The sequence below is a fragment of the Vulpes vulpes genome, chromosome 4 (assembly GCF_048418805.1).
Source record: "Vulpes vulpes isolate BD-2025 chromosome 4, VulVul3, whole genome shotgun sequence".
Lineage (NCBI taxonomy): Eukaryota > Metazoa > Chordata > Mammalia > Carnivora > Canidae > Vulpes > Vulpes vulpes.
Genome location: NC_132783.1, coordinates 82,436,434 through 82,454,772, shown reverse-complemented (window position 1 = coordinate 82,454,772; position 18,339 = coordinate 82,436,434). Strand labels below are relative to the sequence as shown.

Genomic DNA, 18,339 nt, shown 5'->3' with positions numbered 1-18,339 from the left:
AAAGAAAACAAATATAAATAACCCAAGCTTCTCTTCTAACATTATCTTTGAAATATTTACAGCTGAAGGCAGGTACAATCTCTACACAGCGGATGGCAAATACATCTTCAAGGAAAGAGAATCATTTGATGGCCGAAACATTTTGAAGGTCAGTATGTAGCAGGGTGAATTGGAAATCCTTTGGCATGTGTACTAAAAAAAGGGGAAAACATCATTCTCCTTTTAAAAGTAAAGTGTATTTTTCTCATGCTTCTCTTGAGGATCATTGAAAAGTCTGGCTGAAAAAAAATTTTTTTTAATGTCCTAAAGGAATAGAAATCTTTTTGAATCTGTTGAGGCTATGATATCTCTTAGAGTACTGGAAATTAAACTGATGATTTCAGAAACAAGTACCCTACCTACTTGGACTCATAGGCATACATTGATCTTAACCTGGTAAGTTTTACTCTGTATTTTACCTCTGAAGGTCTGACTCTGCTTGTTTTTAAAAAAGATTTTATTTATTTGAGAGAGAGTGAGCAAGAGAGTTCCTCACATTAGCAGGGGTAGGAGCAGAGGGAGAGGGAGAAGCAGAATATCTCCTGAGCAGGAAGCCTGGTGCAGGACTCGATCCCAGGACCTTGCGATCACGACATGAGCTAAAGGCAGACACTTAACTGACTGAGCCACCCAGGCATCCTGAGTTTGCATTTTTTTTTAAGTGAAAAAGAATTGTTTTGTTCTAGTTGACTTTCTCTTTATCCACAGTCACTCTCTAAAGTTTATTTGTAATCTGTTTTTACTCAGGAATAGCCCCTGTCCTGAAAAGTAGGTGGTTTCTTTCTAACTGTTGAAGCTTTGCTTTCTGAGTGTTAAAGTAATCTATGAAGTTTCCATAAAAAGCATTCTTCAGGATTGCATTTATCCTTCTCCTACAGACTACATTCTGTAATATCCATGGTTTATGCCATCTCTGTCAGGTTAACATGTCATCATCATTGTGCCTCTGGGCAAACGGAAACAGAAGTGGATAAAATGGAGAGGTTTTGGATTCTTCATTTTACTTGTTCTGTAATGATTTAGGTCATATATTTTCTTTTTTAAAGATTTTATTCATTCATGAGAGACACACACAGAGAGGCAGAGACACAAGCAGAGGGAGAAGCAGGCTCCATGCAGGGAGCCCGACATATGGGACTCGATCCTGGGTCTCCAGAATCAGGCCCTGGGCTGAAGGCAGCGCTAAACCACTGAGCCACCTGGGCTGCCCAGGTCATAATATTTTCAAGGCCTTGTGTGTTTTTGAGGCTGGGAGGAAAGTATGTGTATATAACTTCAGAATAAGCTTTAGCTTTAAAAATGCTTTTTCTTTTTCCTTTCCCACGTCATCCTCCATTCCCTTATCTGGTCATTTAGCACTTTTCTTGCCAGCTGCCTAATGTGACCCCATTACCTCTAATTAATGACATCACTTTGGCAGCTGTGAACTGCTTACTGCAGAGCCTGACATGACTGTGACGGCATTCGTTTTTAGGCAGGCATGCAGGCTCCTACACTGCAGAGCTATGTTGGTTTCTTCTTTTCCTTGATAGCTTTCCTCATTTTTGAGTAGTTTTCTTGTTTTCAAAGTAGCTGTGGTAGCTTTGGTTTGAGTGGCAAGCTGCTAATGAATTCAGCTGTCATTTCCTGGGGCTTTTCCAATAAAAGCATTAATCACTTTGCCTTTTTGTTGTTATTGTTAGTTTGATTAAAGAAGAAAGGAGACTAAATGGGGAAAAGAAATCTGTAGGAATGACTCAAGCCAACTTGATTCTTTTGGAATCAGAATTAAAGCTCAAAAGGTGTGCTGGTGAAAGTCAAGTGCAAGGTTCTGTGACATCTCTGAGAGGGAGGTGATGGAAGAGCTGCAGGAACAGTATGGGTGTCTCATCTGATACTTCATTTCTCTCATTCTGGAAAGCCAGCCTTCCAATTTAACGATGTTCTGCCTTGAAATCTTCCTAACCACCCCAGTAATGACATGGATGCAGCTCCCTCTAGTGTTAACAAGGGCTTGCTATGTTAGTAGTACCCTTACTGGGTCATGCCTCATCAAAGTTTTAGAGCTGGGCTCAGCTAGGGACTTAGAGACCATTAATCCACTTCAGTCTCTAAGGGCACAAGATCCACTGTGGTTAAAGTGACTTGCCAGAGGTTACCGCTAGTTAGTAGCCGAGTCTGAATTATAACAAAAAGATTCAAATCACAGGATAGCATTGTTTCTCTTGCCTCCCATAAAGATTCTCAGTGTGTAGGTAGAAATCATTAGGTAAAAAAAAAAAAAAATCATTAGGTATTTGAAGTTGGGCATATCTGTTTGAACTGTGATGATCTAATTCAAAGTCATTTCATAAATGTTGGAGCAGTGGTGTGTGCCAGTTAGTCTAAAACTGGGTCTATTTAAGTACACTTTGAATTGAATGCAATACTAACACCAACAGAAATACTTATTGACTGTATACCATCTGCTAGACCGTGTGTCCTGCAGATAAAACTAATTCATTATGAATTAGTTCCTACCTTCCAGGAGCTTCCTGTCTTTGAGGGGTAGAGATGGTTAATAGTCAGTACAGTACAAAATGGTGGGGCAAGTTATGAGTATGGAGGAGAAGTCCCTTTGAACACAGATAGTTAGAACGAAGTGTCCTTTGACAGTCACCAGTATTTTACCTTTTAATCATTAGCTGCAGAAAATATAATTTCACCTATATTCAATCTAAGGAATTAACTTTTCTTTGAGAGTAAAGGTAAAATGTGGTCTCCAGCAATGACCCATGCCCAAACACAGAAGACAAATTATGTTTTTGAAGTAGACATAGTAGCTCACCTTTTGGAATTACTATGAATGAACATGCCTTTCTCAATTAGAACATGAGAACCCATGGGCTTAGAAACCCTTGGGGAGAAAAAGATTCATAAAAACCAATGAATTATATATATAGTTCTGTACTAGATAAAATTATTATGTTTAGACAGAAAGAACATCAATTTCACTAACAAGATAGGAACTGACTTGGAGAAAACCAAAAGGTTAACTGCGTTGCTTGTTCAGGAGCCCGAGCATATGTGTGTAGCATATTAACAGCTACATAGGTCAAGGATCAGGAACGCTGGTGATGAGAAGCAGCCTTGGAAAAAAATCAACTTCATCTACTATTCAAAGAGAAACAAATGAGAAAGCAAGTCATTGCTCATTGCTGTAAGAATTTAATAAGTAACAGCCAATTGCTATTCTACTCCATGAAGAGAATTGGTCCTTTTGGCTTGGTGTATTATTATGTGTTCTGGGTGCCTTAATAAGAAAGAAAAAAAGTCTTTAATGACTTTGGGAGGTAGAAGCCACATTTTTCTTTTGTATGGCTCTTTGGAGAGTTGTTGCAGCAGTAATAAACCAGTATTGAGTTATTCTTAGCTAAAATAAGAATTTTCTTACCTTAAGAAGGACTTTGGAAGAACTGACAACTAAAAAATCATTCTCCTGTGTTTTTTGAACCAGAAAAGGAATGAATATATTTAGTTATGGAAGACTGACAGCCCCGGAAGGAGAAAGTACAAGTGAAGAAGACCTAGGCCAAATTCATAGGATCGTGTCCCCTCAAGAGTTTCTATTTCTGATCCAAGAGATAGAACAAAGATGCTATTGATTTATCCATAAGGCAGTGATAAACTTGTAATTAGAGAAAAGCTGACCTAAAGACATACTGCCAGAAATAATTGCCTCCTTGAAGTAGAACAGTTGGTCACAGCCAGCTTTGGAGCGAGAAGTGGTCTTAATGGCAGTCTGTTTGGGAGGGCCTCTGAACTGGCCTTAAGCAGTAGAATCACTTTCCAAAACTGTGCTCTCAGCAGATTGAACAGGGATACAGTATTAACGGTGTGAAAACATAGCTTCTAGCTACAGAGTGAAGAGGAGGCATCAGAGCCCTAGCTTGTACTCACCAGAGGAAGTGATGTCATGCAAATAAAGGCACAGTTGGTATGTTTGGGAAGTAATAGGAAGAAAGTGCTATAGGTTCAGAATCAAAGGACACCATGAAAGTGCCATTTTTTCAGACATTTAAAAATCCTGGAAAATATAAATCAAGTAAAATGGAGATAAATTTTTGCTTTTATATTTTAGATAAAGGAATCTTTAAATTTAGAGAAAGAGGGAATTTTTGCTATTAAACTGTATTAATTTTCTTTTAAGATTTATTCATTTTAGAGAGAGTGTGTGTGAGCTGGAGGAGGGGCAAAGGGAGAGGGAGAAGGAGAGCAGACTCACCGCTGAGCACAGAGCCCCAATCCAGGCTGATCTCACGACACTGGGGTCATGCCCTGAGCTGAATCCAAGAGCCTGATGCTTAACCAACTGCACCACCCAAGTGCCCCTAAACCATATTAATTTTTAATACTCGGGATCCCTGGGTGGCGCAGCAGTTTGGCGCCTGCCTTTGGCCCAGGGCACGATCCTGGAGACTCGGGATCAAATCCCACGTCGGGCTCCCAGTGCATGGAGCCTGCTTTTCCCTCTGCCTGTGTCTCTGCCTCTCTCTCTCTCTCTCTCTCTCTGTGTGACTATCATAAATAAATAAAAATTAAAAAAAAATTTTTTAATACTCTCCTTGAAAATATGTTTTAGTCTATCTAGCCACATTGAGACTTTTCTTGAAAGATATAAAGATATAAATGACAGTAACTCAAATATTTCATTCATTTTTGAGTGATTGAGAACTATATAGTAATTTTTTTTATTTATTTATTTTTAAAGATTTTATTTATTTATTCATGAGAGACACACACAGAGAGAGGCAGAGACACAGGCAGAGGGAGAAGCAGGCTTCATGCAGGGAGCCCGACGTGGGACTTGATCCCAGGACTCCACGATCAGGCCCTGGGCTGAAGGTGGCGCTACACTGTTGAGCCACCTGGACTGCCCCCCTATATAGTAATTTAAAAAAAAAAGATTTTAGGGGCACCTGGCTGGTTTTGTCAGTAGAGCATGGGACTCTTGATTTTGGGGTCATGAGTTTGAGCCCTCTGTTGTACATGGAGCCTACTAAAAAAAAAAAAAAAAAACAGACATTAATGACTACAAAGACTATAGTGTTTAGAAACTAATTTTTAAAAAAATTTTATTTAGAGAGAGTTCAAGTGGGAGGAAAGGGCAGAGGGAGGGAGAGAATCTCTAACTGACTCCCCACTGAGTGCAGGGCTTGATCTCATCACCTTGAGATCATGACCTGAGCCAAAATCAAGAATTGGATGCTTAACTAGCATTCCAGAAACTAGATTATTTCTAAGGAAGAAAATATCGTGTCTTTCATTATCCATTATCTAATTCAATATTCAGCCATATTATATATTGTTATTAAAAGTTACTTTTTAGGGGATCCCTGGGTGGCTCAGTGGTTTAGTGCCTGCCTTCGGCCCAGGGCATGATCCTGGAGTCCTGGGATTGAGTCCCACATCGAGCTCCCTGCATGGAGCCTGCTGCTCTCTCCGCCTGTCTCTGCCTCTCTCTGTGTCTCTCATGAATAAATAAATAAACTCTTTTAAAAAAAATTACTTTTTAGTCACATGGCTCTTTAGTATTCTTTTTTCTCCCTCAAAACTTAACTCTTTCATTTTTTTTTTAATTTTTATTTATTCATGATAGACAGAGAGAGAGGCAGAGACACAGGCAGAGGGTGAAGCAGGCTCCATGCAGGGAGCCTGATGTGGGACTCGATCCCGGGACTCCAGAATCGCGCCCTGGGCCAAAGGCAAGTGCTAAACCGCTGAGCCACGCAAGGATCCCCAAAACTTAACTCTTTCAGAAAGGCTTTCCTTGAAAGTCTATCACTAAATGTTCCATTGCACTATATAGCAGGATAAACAACAGCAAATTGAATGTAGAATAAAGTTATTGTCTCTCATTACCACCATAGCTATGGTGTTGTTTCTACTACCTGATATTTCTGTGACTTGAAATTTTTTTTTCTGTGACATGAAATTTAATTTTCAGGTAAAATCACTAAACAGATTTCACTTCTTCTCTAAGCTATTTATGCGTATAACTATTGACACTTATTAAATTCAATTCCCTTAAGACATACTAATATTTTGTAATAGTTTTTGTCGAAAGCATTGAAAGCAGTCACATTATTTTTGATAATCATGTGAAGTAGGAAATGTGTTAGAGGAGCAAACATACAACTTTCTGAAGAATTTCACTTGTCAAGTTTAGATGTTTTGGAAAAGGTCAATTAGAGAATAAGAGAATCCATGGAAATTATATCTGTATACTCACATACACATATATTGCATTTAGGATTAGAAGATAAAATCTCTGGCAAAGGTGAAGAGATGGAAAATATGAGGGAAAAATATGACAGGATCTTTAAGTGGCGTAAAAATTATTAAGATTCTAAATGGAAAATAAGATTTTAAAAAGAGAATTACAGATGAAAAAAAAAAAGAATCTGAAAGGAGAAAGTAGAGCAACCATGAGTTCTTGAACATGGATGAAGGAGGCTCTAGACTAGGAGTGCTCTAGGCAGTTGGCAGTTGCAAAGAAAAATCCTCTCTGGGAGACAGTTTCATCACCCTCCACCTAATAATATTCCTCCAAGGAACTTTTCCAAATCCTGAAGTGGCCAGTACACAAAGATAACCAGGCCTGTGAGGAGACCACTCCCCATGAGCAGACATCCATAACTCAAAGACATGAGATACTGGGATCATGGGACTTAGGCAGAAAACAGCTTTGCTTACTGTATTGAGAGAACAAAAAGCCAAACGTAAAATTGTTATCACATAATTGGGAACTGTTATAAAAGCAAAGTGACATAGCAGTTTTGAAAGCCAAATAGAAATGCTAGAACTGTAAAATGCAGTAACTGAAATTAGGAGCTCAGTGGATGTGTTTAGCGGCAAAGTAGACATAGCTGAAGAGATGTAGTGGGCTGGAAGTTAGGTCAGAAGAAATTATCCAGAACATGCATGGGCAGAGAGAAAGGTAAAAATTTGAGCTGAGAGGATGAGAGACATGGAGACATAGGAGAGTGTGGAGATCCAACCTACACATTTAGTCAGAGTCCCAGAGGGAGAGGAGAGAGAACAGGGCAGAGCTGATGAAAGACCTCACCTCACTGATAAAGGAGCCACATAAGTCCCAAACAAACAGGAGTTCTGTGAAGTGAGCTCACACTGTGTTTTTCTTTCCTGCAAGTTGTAACTGCATCACAGACAATTTAACAAAACTGCTTGGGCCCCAACAGTTTTTAAACTGAATGGCTGAAATTTGTTGACAATAACTACATTACAAAAACCAGAAAACAAAATCAGAAATTCAGCTAAAGAATTTGTTTCTTAAAGTAGGAGGTAAAAAAAAAAAAAAAAAAGTAGGAGGTAGAAACAGGAAGGATGAAAGTTATCCAGAAATTCTTTTTATTATTCTTACAACTTTACCGTAAGTCTGAAACTGTCAAAAAGAAGGAAAGACAGGCATGCACTTAGGAAGATAGGACACTAACCATTTGTTTTTTGTTTTTGTTTTTATTTTTTAAGTAACTACCTTCCAGAAGAGTTTGTTGAAGTCTTGGCTGTGTTTTGTTTCAGTGTTTAAGATGGATGCAGCTTTTGTTAATGATTGATCTTACTGCACACATCGGGCCATTTGATTTCAAAAGGTATAAAAATGTCATGTAAGAAATAACTATCTGAATAGAAGTGTTCCATTTCAGAGTAAGTTGCCAGGAAGGTAGCAGCATCTTTCAGTAGAATGTTTTTGTTTTTGTTTTTAAAGATTTTATTTATTCATGAGAGACACACAGAGAGAGGCAGAGACATAGGCAAAGGGAGAAGCAGACTCCTCGAGGAGAGCCTGATGTGGGACTCCATCATGGGACCGGGGGACAATGCCCCGCGCTGAAGGCAGACGCTCAACCACTGAGCCACCCAGGCATCCCTTGTTTTTTGTTTTGTTTTGTTTTGTTTTGTTTAATAAAGAAATAAGAGTTCATTTCTCTAAAAAGCCATTCTTCTGCCGTCATCCTTTTCAAACTATTCCCTATCTAATTCCCTGAAACCTTGCTCTCACTCTGTTGTTGAACTGAAACAACACTTTGTTAAAGATCACCAGGGCCCCTGTTTTAGGGCCTTGGCCTACTTTTACCTTTTCCCAGTAACCACACTGACAATATGAAGCCCTTTTCTCCTTCAAATGTGGTCTTCTCTTGGTTCTAGTGGCAATGGACCTCCTGGATTTTTCCCTGCCACTGAATTTATTTTTTCTTTTTTTAATTTACTGCCTTGTAGGGCTACTTTTTGGGTTTTATCCTTGTCTCTCTGCTTCTTTGACTGCAATCTTGTGTGCAAATTCTGCTCCTTCTTCAAACACAGTACCTCTTCTGTAATAGTAAGGCCCATCCCAGTTACAACATTCTTCCCTCCTCTCCTTACTTTGATTATGCAGAGAGAGCTGTCATGTGCTCCCCAGTGTTTGGCAATGTTCTTGTACCTCTCAAGCACTTTGTTGTTCCAGATTGACTGATTTTTTACAGAAATCAGATTTGGGAAGAGAAAAAAAAGGTTTTCTCTTTGCCATAGGGGAGATTTTGTTTTTACACCCCACACTAGAGATTGTAACCTCTTAGAACAGGGGCCGTTAAACTATCATCTGAGGGCCAGATATGTCCTACCACATGTTTTGCATGTGGCCCTCCAACTGTGAATGTTTTTTAATGCGTGAAAAAAAATCAAGAGTAATATTTCAGGACATGTAAAAATCATGTAAAATTCAAGGCCAGCATCCATAAATAATGTTTTATTGGAACATGGCCACCCTCATTTGTTTATGCACTGACTGCTTTAGTGCTACAATGCCAGAGTTGAGGAGCTGTGACAGACACCATATGAACACCTCGCCTTTATGGAAAAAGTTTGCTGACGCTTAAATGATTAGAGTTTAGTTTAATTTTCTTTTGCTTCACCCAACACAACTTTAAGACTAGATGTAATGCTCATATTTAATAGACCCTCAAGATATACTAATTATGTCATAAATAATTTAGTTAACAGTCAATCCTATTGAATTTCTACTTAATAGAAATTTCTATTTAAATTTAAATTTCTATTTAATCTTTTCTAGCAAATGTTTCTTTCTTTTTTTTATTTTTGCTTTTAAAGATTTTATTTATTTGACAGAGAGAGAAAGCGCCCAAGAGCACGAGCTGGGGGAAGGGAGAGGGAGAAGCAGACTCCCCACTGAGCAGAGAGTCTCATACAGCTCATCCCAGAACCCTGGGATCATGACCTGAGCCAAAGACAGATTTTTAATTGACTGAGCCACTCAGGTGCCCCTGCTTATTTCTTTTATTTCTTTTTTTAAAAACAAGTTTACTAAATTCAAGAAAAGGACAGCCTCAAATTAAATATACCTATAGCTCATAACTCAGAATCCTCCATTAATAAGTGAAGTTCATTTTTCAATTAAATTTGATTGTAACTTTAGTACTCTGCATAGCAAGATTCAGCTGATATGGATCATAATGAACTTGAATTTATACTTCTTTTTATTTCAGAATACATCCAAGACTAATTTTATTTTTCTCTGTGGTATACATTCATTAACTTGAAAGATGAACAATGATTTCTTTGCCATTTCATTTATGCCTTATTACAGAATATATTAATAAAAATTATTGAATGAAAAATAAAGAACACTGCTCTTATAAATAAATTTTATAATTTGTTATAAATTATATAACATGTAATATATATCATATAATAAATTATAATTAATTATAAATTGTAAAATTGTGCAAATTTTATAATTGGCATGACTGTCAGAAAAATGTGGAGCTTAAGAACAAACCTGGGACAAGACATCTTGCCAAAATAAGGCCACTGTTATTTTGCTATTCGTGATAAAATATGGCTCTGCCTCCATTCTTCATAGTTGAAAAACAAAACTCATGAAAATGGGAGATTGCAGGAAAGCATTAGGGGCTTTTTCAGGTTTTGCTAGTAATAGAAATATTGTGTATGAAAAGACATGAAATACTTTTGCCAGGTGATTGGGCAGTTTTTTCAAGCATCAGAGATAAAAGAAAAGTGCAGTTTGAAATGCTTCAGTTTGGTTTTATGTGGTCTTATTTTAGGCTATCGGATTAGGATGGGAGCCAGGAGGAAGATTCATATCTAAGCAATATTTTACCAAAACTTTTCCTCTGCCTTTGTTTTATGTGTCACTTTGTCTGCAAAGTGAAGTCTTAAAACACTAATGAGGGCAACCAGAGACATGACTGTCAGTGAGGTGAAACCCTTGTTAAAATGAAACTGGAAAATGAGCACTTGGCTGATTGTTGACAGCCAACATCCATTCTAGAATGATGCACCTCCTTTTAGCCTGTTCATACACGATGTTTTTTCCCCCCTCTCTTCACTCTATTTTGAATTTATGTTTATTGGTTATTTGTCTTCACAGTGGTACTGGAATACTCCTATGTGTTGTTTTGGCTCAGGCAGGGAATGCTGGATTTAGAAGGGTCTAACCTGCACAATGACAAGATAGAGGCCATGGTTTGGCACAGACAGTGACAATAGAAAATAAATATTTCATGGGGTACCTGAGTGGCTCAGTGGTTGGGTGTCTGCCTTTGGCTCAGGTTGTGATCTCGGAGTCCTGGGATCGAATCCCACATCAGGCTCCCCCATCAGGAGCTTGTTTCTCCCTCTGCCTATGTCTCTGCCTCTCTTTGTCTCTCTCATGAATAAATAAATAATCTTTTTTAAAAATCAAGAAAATAAATATTTCCTTGAATAGCTACTACATATAAAACACTAAGCTAGACTTTCCATGTATTTGGGGAAGGGAGAACAAATACACTGTTGTCGTTGGTTCCTCTAATAACATTCCTGTGATCTCTGAACAGGGTGCCTGTTACTATTGTGGGAAATATTCATCTCTTTTATGCAGTCATTTCTAGGGATCCAGTCGTATCATTTGGTATATAGTTCACAAATGAAGTGAGTTGGGTTATGGTTCACTTGGGGTCCATTGTGTTTTGTGGTAAAATATATATAAGATTTCCCATTTTAATCAATTTTAAGTGTAGAATCCAGTGGCAGAAAGTGCAGTTCACATTGTTGTGCAACCATTGCCACCGTCCATCCCTAGAACGTTTTTGTCATCCCAAATTGAAACTCTGCACCCATTAAATAGTAATTACTCTTTCTTTCCTCCCCTCAGCCCCTGGCAAACGCTGCCCCCCTCCCCGCCCAAATTCTGCTCCTGGCTCTATGAATTTGACTGTTGTAGGTATCTCATATGAATGGAATAATACAATATTTTGTCCTTTTATTTTTGGCTTATTTCAGCTACATATTTTCAAGGTTCATCAATGTGTTGTAGCATGTATTAGGATTTTGTTTCTTTTTAAGATGAAATAGTAGCCCATAGTGTATATATACTCCACTGTGTGTTTTTAACTATAGTGTAGACAAATGAGTAGCTGAATAAAATCTGTACCCAGAGTTGGTAACGGCACTGTCTTCTTTGAAGCAGCCTGTTGTTTAGAGACCAGACCAAATGGAACCGTGTTCGATTGGGTAGACTTGGTGCCAGCAATGTCTAAGTGTTATTAGAGGACATTGGTGCAAAGAGATCAAAGAAACATGAGTGAAAAAAAAAAAAAAAAAAAAGAAACGAGTGAAGTCCACGATGCCAGGAAACCTATTAAGTTGGTGATGACTAATTAAGAAACAATGTCCTCTTTCCTATATCCCACTGATGAAACAGTTTTATAATTCCTGTTCAAATGGGAACATTATTGTTACAAATTAAAAGTGAAAACACAGAATGTAAGTCAACCAGACTACCGGTCAGAGTTCAGTCTCTCAATTGTAGGTTAAAACATGGATACCACTTTCTTAAATTGTAGGCCTCTTGTTCTTGTAACTCCTGAGGTGTGGGAGGGGTGGGGTTGTGATAAGCGTATCCCTCTTCTAAAGCCTCTGCTTATTGACCTATAGCCCTTTGCAAACGGAAGGAGGCCATCTGAAATGAATATAGACAATCAGGTGTGTATCTTAATATGTAATGCTGCAGTGGTGCAACTGGGGCTGCTGGTTCACTGGGGTTCTGACCCAGGACATAGTATCTCACACATCTCCCTGTATAAGATGACTTCATTGAAAATCCAAGATAACATGTGGCAGCCTCTCTCCCATCTCCCAGGGAGCCATCACAACCCCAGCTATTACTTGGACAATTATTATTTATGTGTATGTGTACTCTTGCTGTTGTCTGATGTTGCTGATGAGTATCTGATTTGCTCTTTAACTTCTGGATGCTGTCCTCCTGTTGGAAAAGTCGGAATGGAGCTGGGCTGAGCCCGGTGACCTTGTGTTCTCCTCCCGTCTCACTTTGTTCTTTTTCTGAATGTGTTGCTTGGCACAGTAGTCAGCCCCTTTATGCCTAGCCTCCCTCAAGCCACTCGGCTGAGAGACTGCCAGGCCAAGCAGGACCCAGCTCTGCTCCTGTCCCCAGTGCTCCATTTCAGGGGTTTCTTTCTGCTGACTTGAACTTCCTGTCTGATATATAATACAAGATCAAACACTCATCTTCTGTTGCATGTGTTTGAGGGACAATTATGAATAATACCTGAGGGAAGGTGACCAAACTGAAGATTTAAAAGAGTGGTGACATACTTGAATGAACATGAAGAGACCTTCTGAAGGAAAGGATTTATCTGCAGAAACATTACCTACATTAGTTCTGAAAAGTCACCCACTGGGTGCATTGAAGAGTCTCTGCTAGCCAGGAGTCCCCAGGGGACGGTTTTGACCTGCTAAAGCAGTAATATTAATGCCCCGAGGCAAGGCTTTCTCTGGAATGAATTTTGTAGTAAACTGAACTCCCAGCTGCCCATCTCTGATGCTAATTCTACGTGCGTGCTTTCGTGGAGCAGGGCAGAGCATCGGTTTTATGGGTTGTGTGCCTTGTATGGGTTGTGCGCCGAGGTTCAGTGGAGGCTCAGCAGCCCTGTCATCATGGCCTCTGGCCTATTCCTTCCTCCTACCTCAACCCCACATTTTTTTCTTGCTGCTCTTTAAAATTAAACGGCTCTGCAGGGAGGGGAAGTCCCTTGGCATTTTGAGTATTGAGGTGCTCAGCAGAACTGCTTGGCATCCTGTTTGTATATAGCTGTTTTAATTCACTCTCTAATAGGTCATTTGGCCTTACCAGCAAAGTCTTAAACTAAACTTGATAATCCTTATGTCAGCAGTGAGGCTCAGGCCAAACATCCAAAAGTGCAACCCTGAGTGATTATTTGAGGGAAGTTTTGAAGCCTTTATGCCCTGGCTCTGTTTGTCTGGCTTCTGCCTGGCGCCTCCTTAGGTCATGCTGTTATGTTCCTCTTGCTCACTGCAGCTGAGACAGGCAGGTGGTTTTGGAGAGCAGAATGAATGAAGGACTTTCATGTTCACGTCCCCATTCCGTATAAGGAGCCTCATCGTGTTCATGTGCCATTTCAGCTGCTAGAAATGGGACTTCTGCTCTGGTGACATGCACAGTTTTGGTCCTCCTTTAATGGAGATGCACAAAGCAGGAGTGATATGCTGATGGGTTGAAGAACTGCAGCTGGTTCACTGATTTCCAGCCTTCTTGCAGCTTTCCTGATGCAGGCAACTGATGACGTCAGGGACTACTCCTCCCGCAGTCTGGCCTTAACCTTGCTCCTTGGATGTATGGTGCCCCAGGCCCTTCTGGAAGTACATTATGTCCTCTTTTTATTGGCTATTATTAGCTATTATTATTGGCTCTCTCACCACTTGATCACTGCAATTTGAGGTTTCAGATTAAAAGTGGCATCTTGGGTAGAGTTAGGGCTGTATTTGGAGGTGATTCTAGGATAGTAAGTACCTACCAGCCACATTGTCTTTTATTCTGAAGTAGGCTTTATTTATTCTGACGGCAATGTCCCTATTCCAGTCTTTAAAAATACTACAGCTCTGCAAGACCAGATGATGACTGCAGACTAAACTGTCAGAGTTCCTACTCAACCTTTTCCTTTTTTCTTTTTCTTTTTTTTTTCTTTTCCTTTTTTCTTTATAGGAAACTGCTTTTTGGTTCCTATAATGATGCATTAGTGGTTATAGCCCATAACTGACAATCATAATCAGAGCTCAAAATTCCATCTTACAATTTATCTTGCTGTAGCACAGCATATGCTTGTAAAGTGTCCTCCCTGTTTAAAAATGGAGAAACAGGGGAAAGAATGGCTTTGTGGTCGTTGACAGGAAAGCATTAAAGTCTAGTTTTCCCTAAGTACCATTTTGATCTCTCTCTCAATAGAAGTTTCTATCTCTGGTTTTCAGACAAAGTTGTGTGTTTGTATGTAGAGAAACATGCCTTAGTATGAATAAGTTCAAGGGTGTTCTTATGTGGTATTTAGAAAGAATCCATATAAGTACAGTCTTTATGAATATCTTAAAAGTAGATGGGAGGGGGGCACCTGGGTGGCTCAGTGGTTGAGCGTCTGCTTTTGGCTCAGGTGGTGATCTCAGGGTCTTGGGATTGAGTTCTGCATCGAGCTCCTTGCAGGGAGCCTGCTTCTCCCTCTGCCTATGTTTGTGCTCCTCTCTCTGAGTCTCTCATGAATAAATAAATAAAATCTTAAAGAAAAAAAAAAGGATGGGAGGCCTTTTTTTGACCCCTGAACTTGTTGGATCTCCATTTTCCTTCCTTCCTTCCTTCCTTCCTTCCTTCCTTCCTTCCTTCCTTCCTTCCTTCCTTCCTTCCTTCCTCTCGATTTTATTTATTCATGAGAGAGAGAGAGAGAGAGAGAGAGAGAGGCAGAGACACAGGCAGAGGGAGAAGCAGGTTCCATGCAAGGAGCCTGACATGGGTCTCAATCCGGGGTCTCCAGGATCAGGCCCTGGGCTGAAGGTGGCACTAAACCGCTGAGCCACCCAGGCTGCCCTTCCTTCTTTCTTCATTCCTATCTCCCACGTTTACTCTCTTCAGAAGTAATGTCGCATGTAGCCAGACGAAAAATGAAGGTACAGAAAGGCTTGAGAACTTGAATTGCATGGTACCTTGGTAGAAATTCAGAATATTTTTTTTTTCTTTTAGGCTAGGGGAGTTTTAACAAAACTTTGAAACAAAACTTATTTGTAGGAAAAAAAAAAACACCCTTATCTGTGTCCTAACTGTAAGTGAGATTAGTACTGTGACATACGTAGAGCTGTGATATTGTTCAGACCTGTTATGTTTGTAGTCTGGTGTCCATTACTTTCTATCTACTACCTAAAGTCTCCATCTTGTGTGGGGAGGCCAATTTCATGACGAACGCTTCTGAAGTATACCATTATTTGTTTTGCTTTTCAGTTAGGTCCTCCCAAGGGCTGTGATGATAGCTTTTCACATTATTTGTTTCTCATTCTTGGCCACAGAACCACATGAACAGTTTCTTTGCAGACTGATGGCATACACATGGCCCAAGAATGAAACATCTCCTCTTGGCATTCTTCGGCACAGATTTATTGTTCAAATTGTGATGCACGTAACACACTGCCTTGTGGATGTGGCCTTCCACTGACCTGTGTTCTGAGCCTGACCCTGGGATCTCTTAAATTTATATCACAAAGTTAGTGGTCCTAGCCTATCTGGTTCTTTTCTTTTAAATAATAAAGCTCAGCTCTGTTTTACATCACAGCAATCTTTTGAAGGGTTACTGAGTTTTGTGAGATACTTTTAGATCCTTAGAGGAAAGGTGTTATTTAATCACAGCAAGGCTTCATGCTGGGAATGCCTTCCTACAGAGCTCTGAGTGCTTTGTCAGACTATCTTCCATTCATCCCCATCCCTGGTAGGGAGATTGGTGGGTAAGCATTGTTATTAAGTACAAAATAGTGTTATTACTGTTACTTTTATCTATAGCGGGGAGGGGGGCAGTAATTATAAGAAATAGAACTTGGTAAAACAGATTATAGAAGAAAAACTAAGAAACCCTCAAAGTATCATGCACTTGATACTCCTGTTTACTTTGGGTTTCAAAAGTCTGAGTCCCATATATGAAAACAATAGAAAGCATCCCTTCTTCTGGAGAAATGGGACCCAGTACATCTTGCCAAATACTTGCATTAATTGAACACCAGTATTTATTTTCAGTTGTACCACTTTATGTTCTGAGGGTTAGTTTAACTCACATATGCCAGGAATGATTATACATTTCATAGGAATGGGATATTTGGATCCTTATTTTGGACTTTGAAATGAATTTCCTCCTAGTAAGGGTGTGTTAGACAGCAAATAGTTCACTGAGGCCTCTCAGTACGAGAATTAGATTTCTGTAAAGGAGAGGTCTTTGGAGAGAGGGGCCACTACTTTGTCTAAGATGGAAGAAAGAGAACAAGCCTCCTTTGGGAAGCCGCATGGGCAGAGATCCCCAACAGGTGTGCCATTATGCTATTGAGGATTGGCCATTCATTCCATTTTGTGGCTTGAGGTCACAGATGCGAGAAGGCTCCTCTCCACCCTCATCCCACTTCTGTCTGAGATTTTTAGTATCATCTTTGTTACATGTGGAGTTCTTTCTGGTCTTTGGTAGTTGTGTCATAGGGCCTGGGAGGAAGGTCTGAAATGAATGCAAGGAAAAATGACCACAATCAGCCCTTCCATCTCACTGTTTTCTTTCAGTGTATACCACAACATTACTAGAAATCAATAATTCCCATTGTGTTCTCCCTAGGAAACAAACATGTACAAGCTAAGAAATGATAGGCTTCACAGGTCATGTGAACAGGGGACAGCAGGATGGTTGGATTTTATCTTGCACGTCTCTGTCAGGGAAGCCTTGGTTTCGACCTGTTTAAAAAAAAAAAAACAAACGAAATTCATCTGAGTTAATTTGAAGATCTGATTGAGTTTATTTAATGATTCGTGAATCCAGCATCCCATTTTAGCAGATAGAAAGGAACTCCAAGGAGCTGTATAAAATGAAAGGCTTTTATTGGAAGAAGGGGGGTGGAAAAAGGAAGTTTCCAGCAAGAAGTGGTTTGTTTCAGGCAAAGTCACCTTCCTTTAGGGGAGGGCAGGGGTCTGTCAGGCAGATGACCCCACCATTACCGACCAGGGAATTCCAGATTGACTAGTGAAAGTTCACATTCCTGGGAGAGGCTGAAACTGCAGTCAGGTTAGATATTAAATCTTGGTTTGCTGATCTGGGGCTTAGCACAGGTGACTCCATTTGGGGCCTGTTTTTATTTTTAACAGATCCAGACCTTTCATCTTGATGGTCCACATTTCTCTCTTTACTTGGTCAAAGGGAAAGTTTGTTCTATTTTCTAAAGATACTAGGAGTATTCAACAAAAGATAGCAGCTGTGTGCACAGCAACTTTCAAATGTCATATCTGTGCCTACTTAGATTTAAAATTTTTAGATTGTTCAAATTGGTACTTACTGCTTATAAGTAGTATCCCAAATATTTGAAGTCTTAAATCCTAATTTTATTTCCTTATCAAATATTTGTGGTTTTGTGAGCTGTTCATTGTTATGTTCCTTTGTAGCAGGCTTTTAAAAAAAATGCTGGCTTCCAGCACAACAGGGCTGTGTGTGTGTGTATGTATGTGTGTGTGAGAGAGAGAGAGACAGACAGACAGACAGACAGAGAAAGAAAAAGAAGGAAAGAAAGAAAGAAAGAAGGAAAGAAAAGAACAAAAGTGAAAGAAAGAAAAAGAATGTTTCTGGAAGAAAAAGAATGGTTTAGGTTTCAGAATTCCCAAGGGAATTGTTCTAAAACAACAATGAAGAGAAAAAACTCAGCATGATTTAAATGCCTTGGTGTGATTCTTTCTTAATTTAAAATTTTCCTGTTAAGTCTTTTATTTCCCAAACAATAGACCACTTTGCTCTTCATGAACTACTTTAAGCTAGAGCAACCGAGTTTCTTTTTCCTTTTTATAATTTAAGATTTTTCCTCTTTCCCCTTTCAGGTACTTAATTAAATAGAACTCCCTCATGGTCATTTTCAACCAGGATTCAAGTAAAATTCTTCCAGCTGAACTAGAGCCTTCCAGTTCTTACACCAGGTCCTCAAGAAGAGGTGGCAGTGAAAGTAGGAGTAACTAGTGGAAGACTGTGTTTGTTTCAATCTCGAGTTTCCACAGCTCCCCCACTGTGGCTTAAGCAGAGATGTTGGAAGGGGCACTGCCCAGGAAGGGGACGGGGGTGCCGGAGTTCACCAGCCCATCCGGTTAGGCTGCCTGGGTTTAAATCTCCACTTTCTTTTTTTCTTTTCCAGCTTTATTTCATACCCTTTATTTGCTATGTATTTGCTGTGTACCTATGG

The 18,339-nt window shown here is 39.5% G+C and overlaps 1 protein-coding gene across 8 annotated transcripts in view; it reads left to right on the top strand.

Annotated features, from left to right (window-relative positions):
* ASCC1 (activating signal cointegrator 1 complex subunit 1) overlaps positions 1–18,339 on the top strand; it is a 98,928-nt gene that overhangs the window by 74,864 nt on the left and 5,725 nt on the right. For 6 of the 8 annotated variants that reach the window (XM_026004145.2, XM_072756246.1, XM_072756247.1 and 3 more), the window contains one exon: positions 63–148. In XM_026004145.2, coding sequence (XP_025859930.1) covers positions 63–148 — 86 coding nt within the window. Of the gene's footprint in view, positions 1–62; positions 4,372–4,970; positions 5,077–18,339 lie in introns of those variants that run through there. The other 2 variants (XR_012001109.1, XR_012001110.1) reach the window with 1 other exon arrangement.